The 12,347-nt window shown below is 37.4% G+C and overlaps 1 protein-coding gene across 4 annotated transcripts in view; it reads right to left on the reverse strand.

Moving 5' to 3' along the window:
• Positions 1–12,347, reverse strand: part of Prage (RNA exonuclease prage) — a 71,721-nt gene that overhangs the window by 42,366 nt on the left and 17,008 nt on the right. For all 4 annotated transcript variants that reach the window (XM_076779029.1, XM_076779030.1, XM_076779031.1 and 1 more), the window contains exon 2: positions 1,088–1,330. In XM_076779029.1, coding sequence (XP_076635144.1) covers positions 1,088–1,330 — 243 coding nt within the window. The remainder of the gene's footprint in view (positions 1–1,087; positions 1,331–12,347) is intronic.

A 12,347-nucleotide genomic window follows, 5' to 3' on the forward strand; every position in this document is an offset into this window, starting at 1 on the left:
AAACTCTTTATCGTCATTATTAAACGTCTGCGATGCGTATTTACAATGCACACAATCCGCGACAAAATGATACCACGCTGTATAAATATAAGATTTTTTTTTATTTTTGGAACAATATACTGCATTGCTTTTCACGTCTGCACCGTCTTATAATAATAATAAATTACGTAAGTATATTTCAAAATATTTAGTACAGAACTGAAATTTGGAGAAATATAATTATTTGAATACTTCGTTGCTTCACCTTTTGCTCGTGTAACTGCTAATAAGCGGTTTGTTCAATTTTCAATTCGTATGTATTTATACTTTTTTTTAAATAAAACTGGAAATAATTATTAAAAAGAAAGTTATAATTTCAATTTCAAGAGCTGTTAATTAATTACATTGGCAAAAATTTAAAAAATTTACGTGCTATATTTTTGTCGCGGAGTGTATATCGAGCCTTGTCACCTAACTTTATTACCGGAAATATATCGCTTGTTATTAATGATACTGAAAAATGCCTCAGATAATAGATGCACGATTTCGAGGAGGCACACTTCGATGCGATCGGTTTGTTATTTGTACAATGCGGAGAGGACGCGCGAAGGTCAAATTTGTTTACCCAAATGGTATCGTGTGTTTTATTTGTCTGTAAATGATAGCAACTTCGAGTGCCGAGCGTATTACGCCGGAGCTGTTTCCTGCTTTGCCCAAAAGTGGCGCTGATATAGACATATGCATTCCAAGAACGTCTCAGAAATTTATAGGTTACAATCGTGCCTTTTCGAGAATTAGCCATTAAATTAGCCTTTCGAAATCCTCTGTCGAGCTGAAGTCTCAATTCGATAATGTACTTTTATCGAAATGTAAAAACAAAAGAAAGAATATTTCGTTCGATAACCGAATGAAAAATTAATCTACCGTTTGAATGATCGTATACTGTTTGCTCGGGTTTATCTCGAAGTACTATTTCATTCCAGATTAGCGATAAGCTTGGGCGCAAAAAAGCCACGTTAAGATGATGCAAGGAAAAGAAAAACAACAAATGTCGCTGATAGAGACCTCGCTCGGATAAAATATTTCCTTGTTCTTTGGCGACACGTACCTTCCGCGCAGCTTGCGAGAAACTTGCCGTTGCTGGAGAAATTCATGTCGAGGACGGGAGCAGTGTGACCCTTCAACGCACCAACCATCCAGGAATGCGTGAACTCCTGCTGCGCCTCGCGTCTCTTCTTGTTCTTGGTGCGTTTGTTGCTGCTCGCACCCCCGCCAGTTGTTCCAGCCCCAGTCGTTCCGCTCGCGGGGTCCCTCGAGTCCTCGAATTTCACTTTTTCCGATCCTGTGGCATCTGGAACGATAATAAGCTATTTACCATATGTCTGACGCAAGCACAATTTTAAACGAACCTCAGAATACGACGCTTAACGTGTATATCATTATTAACACTAGGTTTACGGACACTCGTTGCGCATATTTTTATTATAATTCGCTACGTAGACAGATGCATTGAAATGCAGTTTTTTCTTTTAATTAAAGTATACATCCATATCGTTACGTCAATTCAACATAAATTGCTAACAAATAATATTTATGAGTCCTATAACGTTAAATTTAGAATCTGAATGCGTCAAATTGACGCGTACCGTAAACCTAGTGTTAAACCTATCGGGTATGGTAAACATTGGACACTTCCGTTAGCTAATTTTTTACTAGAAATCACTATTTTGAATATAACAATAATTACGCATTCCCGTTTTTAATAAAATTGCTTCGTTTGGTAATCGATCGAAAATTTCAAGGTCTATTTTACTGTAGCAAAATACGATCGAGATATTCGGGATTGAGAAAACGAGAAAACGTTGAATTCGTGTAATATTTGACGGTTGAAAAGGATCGCGTGCAAGGTTCGAATTCTAGCGAAGGTAGGCATTTGGTCGTCGCGTCGGGGCAGTCGAGTTGCACCACGTGGCACACGCGACATTCCACTCTATGTACTACGCCACACATGTTCCTTGGGCGAGAAGTCACCATCGACGACGCTTCGAAAATGCCATGTAGCCTCACCATGTTGCGTTTACGTAGTTGCTGGCTGTTTTCGCTCGGAGCAACGTTTTTTTTCCGCGTATCTCGGACCTTCGCATTCGACGGACACGCGGTACCGTCCGTCCGTCTTATCTCGAAAGGCGAAAGCAAAACAAAGCGAAACACAACGCCACGTGCGGTGAAACGATGAGAACACCACGGAATAACGGCTCGTAGCCGACTGACGAGTAAAATTCAGGTGAACCTCGCCGGTGCGATGGTTTCACGTGCACTAATAACCATCGACGATTTCGTTGGCCCTTTTAAGTTGCCTTGACCTGCGCAACAGACATACTAATCTGTTTTTAGGGTGAACGATCCGTGCACCATCGAGAGGTAACATTTTGACCCACCGTATCCCCCCCGCGCCGCCGAACGATACGAAAACCCCTTCTTCGATCCGTGGACACTGTAACCGGTTTTGAATTGTCTCATAATGAATACGGTGGTAGAGGGAAACCTCCGCCCAGGGAAATGCTTCGCTTCGCCACGTTTCATAATTGCGGACAACGAACGCGTACGGGAATTACTGTAATAAACACAGTTTCGTTTGACGTGACGAACTATAATCTCGAATGAGAAACTTTCCCATGGGCGACAATGAGAACGGAACCGGCGCAACTTCGTCACATTTAGGTAAAAAATGTCGGAGAAATCAAAATCGAAAATTATTTCGTATCTATAATATAATTGCTGCTATTTACAATTTCAAACTGGCTTCCGACGACTTGTATAATGAAAAGTCGTTTTCTACGAAAACCATTTAATATAACGCCTGAATTGTGCAAATGCTTAGAAATACATTTTAATATTATAACAAATTCGTTGAAAAATTCTAGTTTCACGTATGGAGACGCTTTCGAAACGGTGAATTATATTAACGTCTAATTCGCGGTATTACGATTTCGATAAATAATTGAACAGTATTATTGTCCGCCGGTAGATATTATCTTCGTCTATTTTTAAAAACGGTTTTTTCGTAATGTTCTTTTTCTTTCACAACGAGAACTTTGCGAAGATTCAATATTTATTCTTGTTAATTTGAATTCCAACGGATTTCATTGTTCGCCTGACTGATGAGACTTTATTTTAACGTCGGCGGTTTCAGCCACGAATGTGCTCACACATCTTCTCGGTAAATAAAAAAACGTCGGAGCGAGGATCTTTGTTTACGTTTCAGGTTGCACGCGTCGGATAAGGAAACCACGAGACTGAAAAGAAATATCAGGAACTGACTATATTTAGTAATATGTTATATCACAACCGAGTCAGAATTTTAGAAGAACCATCGATATTACGTTCGTCGTGTCTCTTTCAAGAGTGTCAATGTCAGTACCTAGCTTCTTGCGATACATCGGTTAAATTCCCAGTTATGCAATTATCGTGATCGTAACATTGGTATTATATTTTCGACAACGGAAGTACCGTTTATTAAGCAAAATGGAAATAACCTAACGAACTTACAAACAACACTTCTGCAATGATTAATTTTAATACCATACAATAAAATATTTAAAATAACATTGTCATTATAATTATCTAATCGAGTCAATCATATACATTGTAATATTTTAATTCAATTACATTTACAGAATCCCAAATAACATGAAAATATTTTTCATATCCAAAGAAACAAAATTTAGAACCGAAGAGATTTAAGCGACACGTCACATTTCTAAAATAAATGAATTTTAGACAGTCATCAACTCCTGTAGTTTCTTCTTGCGTAACCAAACTACAATTTTAACACCGGAAAAAAATTAATAAGTGACTCGCAAAAAAATTAAGAAGAACCAAATTATATAAAATCGAACTTGAATAATTTTTTCTGTGAACAATGGCAACCAGTTAACGACACGACATTAAACATGTATTACGTCACGAGTTTAAAAAACTGAACGTAAAAACAACGTCTGGGATTCGCCTGCAAATTATCCATTAGTCTCTTTAATTAAATCATTATGTCCGATGCGACAAAACGTAAGAAAATAATTATACAGGGTGTTCGGCCACACCTGGGAAAAATTTTAATGAGAAATTCTAGAGGCCAAAATAAGACGAAAATCAAGAATACCAATTTGTTGATGGAGGCTTCATTAAAAAGTTATTAACGTTTAAAGTTTCATCAGTACTGAATTTTTTTCTCGAAAATGCGCAAGATTTCGGGGGTATGTGTAATGACCAAAAACGCTTATAATTGGCCCCTGTAATTAAATATAATTTTTTTAGTATGATTTGAAATTTTTTAATTTCGTCTAAAAATTTCAGTTCCTTCTCGAATTTTTTTCTCGAAAGTGGGTAGGATTTCAGGGGTATGTCTATACACCAAAAATGATTGTAATTGACCCCCGCAACCGAAAATAATTTTTCCAAAACGATTTGACATTTTTTAATTTCGTCTAAAAATTTGTCCAACTTCTCGAATTTTTTTCTTGAAAGAACGTAGGATTTCGGGGGTATGTCTAATGACCAAAAATGATTGTAATTAACCCCCACACCCAAAAATAATTTTTCCAAAACGATTTGAAATTTTTTTTTCCCGTCGAAAAATTTCACACATACTTGAATTTTTTTCTCGAAAGTAGGTAGGATTTCGTGGGTATGTCTAATAACCAAAAATGATTGTAATTGATCCACGCAACCGAAAATAATTTTTCCAAAACGATTTGAAATTTTTTTCCCCCGTCGAAAAATTCCACACCTACTCGAATTTTTTTCTTGAAAGAACGTAGGATTTCGGGGGTATGTCTAATGACCAAAAAGGATTGTAATTGACCCTCGCAACCGAAAATAATTTTTCCAAAACGATTTGACATTTTTTAATTTCGTCTAAAAATTTCAGTACCTTCTCGAATTTTTTTCTCGAAAGTGGATAGGATATCGGGGGTATATCTATTCACCAAAAATGCTTGTAATTGCTTCCTGTAACTAAATATAATTTTTTTAGTATGATTTGAAATTTTTTAATTTCGTCTAAAAATTTCAGTACCTTCTCGAATTTTTTTCTCGAAACTAGGTAGGATTTCAGGGGTATGTCTATTCACCAAAAAGGATTGTAATTGACCCCCGCAACCGAAAATAATTTTTCCAAAACGATTTGACATTTTTTAATTTCGTTTAAAAATTTCAGTACCTTCTCGAATTTTTTTCTCGAAAGTGAGTAGGATTTCAGGGGTATGTCTATTCACCAAAAAGGATTGTAATTGACCCTCGCAACCGAAAATAATTTTTCCAAAACGATTTGACATTTTTTAATTTCGTCTAAAAATTTCAGTACCTTCTCGAATTTTTTTCTCGAAAGTGGATAGGATATCGGGGGTATATCTATTCACCAAAAATGCTTGTAATTGCTTCCTGTAACTAAATATAATTTTTTTAGTATGATTTGAAATTTTTTAATTTCGTCTAAAAATTTCAGTACCTTCTCGAATTTTTTTCTCGAAAGTGGGTAGGATTTCGGGGGTATGTCTATTCACCAAAAAGGATTGTAATTGACCCCCACAACCGAAAATAATTTTTCCAAAACGATTTGAAACTTTTTTTTCCCGTCGAAAAATTTCACACCTTTTCGAATTTTTTTCTCGAAAGTGGGTAGGATTTCGGGGATACGTCTATTCACCAAAAAGAATTGTAAATGACCCCCGCAACCGAAAATAATTTTTCCAGAGCGATTTGAAATTTTTGAATCTAATTGTTAATAACTATTTAACGAAGCCTCAGTCAAGAAATTGTTATTCTTGAGTTTCGTCTTATTTTGGCCTCTAGAATCCCTCATTAAAATTTTTCCCATGGTTGACCAAACACCCATAACGAGACACGAAGTCACGCGCGGTTCAACTATTGCCGTTACTCGCCATGACTAATTTCTTCCAAAATAGAGACAGGTTGCTTTCTCCTCGAAGCTGAACTTTGGAAAATCTCGTTCCGCCCGACTTTCTAATGCATGATTTACGGCGACTTAAAATTTTAGCGAACGTCCGTGACTAAGTGCGCCTTGCTATGCGAAAACATTTGACCTGTATCTCGGTGTGATTCGACAATCATACTGAAATTCGGACCCCACTAAACTCATAATCTGCTGAGAATGACGTGTTCCTTTTCGGTTTGGCAGTTAATCTCGCTGAACACACTCACCCGGTACAATGGCTCGGTCACTCGGCCCATAAAACGTAAACAATAAAGAAAGACAGAGTGAATTCACGACTACGTGAATCGTTATTCGACACTTCCAGATCCCTGTGTAGTTATGGCCGTCTTTAAATTTACAAGGTGATCAAGAACGATGACTATAAAGGTGAGTTTTAAAATGAGTCATTAGTTAACTTTAATCTTCAGTTAATTCTCCGATTAGACATCTTCGTAGATGGAGATTCTATAATCAGCAAGTACGAAATTCAATTGATCAAAATCAATAGCAATAACGTAAATTTGAATAAATGAAATTCAACTATTATGGTAAAAATTCTTTGCTCGTAAGTTTAGAAACCGTTGTCACGGAACGAGTTCGATAATTTTAATCCCTAGAGACTTTTGCCACTATCTCGTAATATTGATTCAAATACGTATAAAAGATGGCCTTCCTTGGTTGGAAAAAAGTTACGTGGCCTCGTGTAGCACGGAATGCTTCCACGATATCGCAAAAACTTAATTGTTAATGGAATAGTTATCCCGGATACTTTATTACGTCACTATCTCGAATCGACAGGGTGTCTCATTATGATCTATTAATAGATTAATACGACGATTTGAACAAATAGAACGCAGGGTTGTTGAAGTAGGCGCACGTCCTCGTCATCGGACCTTTACGAAGAGAAGTTTAATGCTTGGGAGTGTCAAGGACATTTCAATGTTATTTATGAGTTTATGATCGGAACCTATATGCAATGACTCACTTTAATATTCGTGCTCCATCTTGCTTTGTATTCTGTTTAAATACATCTAATGTAGATAATGGAAACCAGTCTCGGGTACATTTTATTTGAAATAAGATAACAAACGATCGTTTAGGATAATCAAATACTTTTAAATACTTCATTATCTTGAATCAATTGTTTCAAATTAATTGAAAATTATTGAATTAAATTAATTACACTTGGAATGAAATTTCTATAAATTAACTACGTTTGATATCAAACTGTTCAAATGGAATTTGTTAAAAAGTTTCGATAAGAAATTCTGTAATATTCGAATATTAAAGTGGGTGATCGTGTACATACGTTTTCTATATACGGATGGGTAATGACATTTCCAGGAAGACAGTTCTCTTTTTTTTTTTCTGCCCTCCGTCGTCGACGTTATCGTCTGCGAAGCATAATTCAGTTTCCCGACCGTAAGTAAAAAGAAAAATAGACCTAGCCTCAACCTAGTTTCGCAGAAACAATAAAGCAAGGTAAACATCCATATGACGCGCGCAACAAAACGGGACACCGACTGAACATCGGTTGTCGCGGTTAGTATACGTGGCATTTCGGTCGTTCCATGAACAACGACGGATTATACAGGGTGTTCAGTCAACCATGGGAAAAATTTTAATGCAGGATTCTAGAGGCCAAAATAGGACGAAAATCAAGAATACCAATTTGTTGATGGAGGCTTCGTTAAAAAGTTATTAACGTTTAAAGTTCCGCCCGTATTGAATTTTTTTCTCGAAAATGCGCAAGATTTCGGGGGTATGTCTATTCACCAAAAATGATTATAATTGACGCCCAGAATCGAAAATAATTTTTTCAAAACAATTTGAAATTTTTTTTTTCCGTCGAAAAATTTCACACCTTTTGTGACACACGAGTAACTGAACACCCTGTATAAAAAATAAAACAAGCAATGTCAAAGGCCAGTGACGTTCGATGGTTCAATTTGATTTTTTACACTGGAAATATTTAAAAATCATAATTATTTACTTGATAAGTATTTAACAATAGTAATGTATTTATTACGCTGTACAAAGAGAAAATACATGTACGGTAGTAGATAAAATTTGATCACGCGTGCGATAAGCACACGCTGTCGTTGCTCGTGCTGAATAAATAAACATAGTAGTGGGGATGACACAGTTGTCTTTAAAGGGACGATGTGCAAAAATTGAGGGTTAGGTTTTGGGTTAGAAACCTATATTAAATCAGAATAGATATTAGCTGGCGTATGTTTTATGTGAAATAATATTTTATTCAAGTTTCGTTAATGATTACTGAATATTTATCCGAAATCGCCTAATGACGTCGTTCTTTAATATTCTGTGAGAATGTATGCGCGTGCGTGGTGAGTCATAACATATTTGGATTTTTTTTATCGTTAAAACGATTCTATAAACAGAAAGAGACGAATCTTCCGTATTTATTACGAGAAAATCAACAATCATCGAACGATCTTAACAGTTTCCAGCGATACGTTTGGAGATTAGATATCTCGGGTTTTTTAAATGCCGATTACGCGATCGAAGCGACACTATTATCACGCGGGATAATTACAGTACTAGTTTCGCGTCAGAATCCGTTTCGAGAAAAAATTCACGCCCTAACCTCTTCACATGAAACCTAACGATCTCAAGTTGATCGTGGAATGAGAGGAGGGACTGTATCGGTCGAAGGGGCACGAACTCCAGGACCTGAACTATATTAGGTTATGTAAGGGTTAACGTTTCCACCGGCCGTGACGACTGTCGATGCCCAACGCTGTTCCTCGTATTTGATACGCGCCGTTTCACAAACGAAGCGTGAAATTAATTTCCGATCGTACGTGCAAGCGTACCTGCTAAGTGGGCGACCGAGAATTTTCCGCGATAACAGTATACAGAAATATGATTAGATCGAACTGTTTGGAATTGTTTGGTAGAAAAGCAAACGAATCTTACGCAAGAATGGCTATCCCCACGTATTCTAACGTAATAAATATAGATAAAATATAAAAGCGCTATTTACTAATTTACTTTTAGTTTCTTTATATTCTTTGTTAATTTTAATTCTTCCTTCATACTCCTCAAATGTTCTGTCAAAATTAAATCTTGTTAAAAATTATTATTATGCATCGCTTATCGACAAATTACTATACAATATTTATCAGTCAGATAATTAGAAAATTATTCGTTTACTTATTTAAATACTTTAACAAGAAGATTCGATACAAATTACTGTTTTAATGCTTTAGATACAGACTATCTTCTAAACGAGGCATAATAACAATTTTTAACGAGTCGCCATTTTGATTGGAAATGACCTCTATTAACCAAATATGCAAAAAGAAATTATGTGTATTTTTTTCGTAATTTGGAAAGGTCACGAATTAAAAAAAAAAAATAATTTACGTACACCTTGCAGCCGACTTACAAGGGCCATGTAAATTTTTTTTGTAACTTTACCATTCACGAGATATTTCCATGGTCATTTCTAAATGCACACCCTGTATAATGGTACGTACGTTTCTTTTTTGGTTCAACGGAGAAAGCAAAAGCGATCGACGAATAGAAATAGTTGTCCGCGGTCAGTGCACTACTCACGGTGCGTGTCGCGAGTTTTCAGGGACGTGTTTTGCCGCACTGGCCCGGAAAATGTAGCGCATTGCGACAAATTTATATATTCCACGACAGAACAGGACAGAAATCCCGTCGTTCCTGTTCTTTCAGCAATTTCCGATGCCACGAGATTTTCCATTCTCGAATACAGCTCGTGTCGCCGAAAATTATAAATTTACACAGGGTGTTCGGCCACCCCTGAGAAAAATTTTAATGGGAGATTCTAGAGGCCAAAATAAGACGAAAATTAAGAATACTAATTTGTTGATTGAGGCTTCGTCAAAAAGTTATTAACATTTAGAGTTTCAACAGTACTGAATTTTTTTCTCGAAAATGCGCAGGATTTCGGGGGTATGTCTATTCACCAAAAATGATTGTAATTAACCCCTGCAACCGAAAATAATTTTTCCAAAACGATTTGAAATTTTTTTTTCCGTCGAAAAATTTCACACCTTCTCGAATTTTTTTCTCGAAAGTGGGTAGGATTTCGAGGGTATGTCTAATGACCAAAAATGACTCTAATTAACCCCCGCAACAGTAAATAATTTTTCCAGAACGATTTGAAATTTTTTATTTTCATCGAAAAATTTAGGCGCCAAATTAGATTTTCGGTAAGGAATTTTTTTCTCGAAAGTGGGTAGGATTTCGAGGGTATGTCTAATGACCAAAAATGATTGTAACTGCCCCCCGCAACCGAAAATAATTTTTCCAAAACAATTTGAAATTTTTTTTTCCGTCGAAAAATTTCACACCTTCTCGAATTTTTTTCTAGAAAGTGGGTAGGATTTCGGGGGTATGTCTAATGACCAAAAATTATTGTAACTGACCCCCGCAACAGAAAATAATTTTTCCAGAACGATTTGAAATTTTCGAATTTAATTGTTAATAACTTTTTAACGAAGCCTCCGTCAACAAATTGATATTCTTTATTTTCGTCTTATTTTGGCCTCTAGAATCCCCCATTAAAATATTTCCCATGGGTGGCCGAACACCCTGTATTATTATGAACCCACCTATAAATTAAAGGTTAGACCGTAACTAGATTAGATTAACGTATCTATACATTTTATTCAAAATTCTTACATTTTTTTTATTTCGAATATTACAACAATAAACCACAACCACATTCCAATCTAGAAAAAAGAACCGTTTAATTTAATTCGATTTTATATTCTTATATTTAAATAAAATTAAATTTGCTCGATTTGAATCAGGGCTGAAGCGTCGAACGAAATCAGTAAAACGTTCCTGCATTACTTTCGAATTGTTTGACGAGCATTCTTACTTGAATCGACGACGGGAGTAAGATGAGGACGCGTTCGCGGAAAAGAATCAGCAAAAAGTTTCCGTCACCTAAAGCCGTCTAATTCCGAATTCGATAAGGTCCCCCAGCGTGGCAAAGACGTGCTAATACTTCCTTCTACCGTAGATAGGAGGACCTCGAAGGATCCAGTATAGGCCTCGCGATTGTCCATTCTTCGCGCGTATTTGTCCGTACGGCCCTGAGCGTTTCTCCTCGCAAGTACACGTGTACGCACGCGAGGCGCACGTATAAATATACGCGCGGTGTCGGTTTATTTATACGCAAGGGTGCCCCTGCGGGCGGCTCTCCTCCTCGTCGCTCCGCGCAACGAACGCACGAACCAGAAAAAAAGATCCCCGCGTAACGTTTGTTTCATTCGCGCGATAAATTCATTGCCATGGCGACCAAGATTTAGCAACGATGCGCTTAGGAGGCGGCCACACGTTGCTCCCATCCGCGATCGACACGCTCGATAATCGTGCGCGCCGGTGAAACTTTTCGAACGCGTTCCCCCGTGGTGTCAAGATCGCGCCTTCGACGCACCAATGTCGTTTTGCAGTTTCGTTGCCGCGTCGCGCATAACGAGTACGAAAACAATACAGTGTTTACAGTTGCAACGTTATCATTTATTGATCTTGTCGAGTTTATTCGGGATCAAATGTCTAACGTCGTATCTTCGATACAGTAACATTATATTCGTAGTTAGAATAATATACTTAGCATACAGAATTGTCGAGTTTTACGATGTAATCAAAGGTGATACAGATCTAACGAATCCGATGGCTCGCAATTATTCCACAAAGAGGACTAAATAAATTATTTTCTATGGATTAAAATAATTTTTGCACGGACTTAATATTATGTACGGGTTTCAGTCCGCTTTGGTCACGAGGCAGGACGAAGTGTACCGCGGCACGAAATATTGCGTGCTGACGCAGCTGCGTTTCCCCCCTTTGTCTTCTTTGATTCACCCCGTACCAACAGTTTACCCCCTCTACGCTAGTCTATTCTTTTCTCTGCGCCGAAAAACCTACCGTACGTACCGTCGACGCGCTACTCTCGTTTCGCCCGAACGAGAATATCGACAGAGGCATCGACGTTACGTTAACGAACTCGATACACACCGGCTTCTAACTTTACAGTTTACAAGTGTTACCGTTTCCAGCGATGGCTCGTCGTTACGATAATGTGCATACGATACGAGACTTATCTGGCAGACTGAATAAAACACACATAAAATAGAATAAATGGCGTAATCGTGGCAGTATTGTGCAAAGCATTGAAACAACGTGCTAAACGAAAATTCTTTTACATAAAATAATCCGTTCGATCGGGCAACGAATCGTAAATAACCAACGGTCGGCGAAACCGTATTCTTCGCGGAGGCATAATTTCCCGCCAATTTTTCGTATATGCAACGCAACCACGCACGCGAACAGCATTCGACGTCGCGAAATGTCTCTCGGCCACACG

This window comes from Colletes latitarsis, chromosome 11, assembly GCF_051014445.1.
Source record: "Colletes latitarsis isolate SP2378_abdomen chromosome 11, iyColLati1, whole genome shotgun sequence".
Taxonomy (NCBI): Eukaryota; Metazoa; Arthropoda; class Insecta; order Hymenoptera; family Colletidae; genus Colletes; species Colletes latitarsis.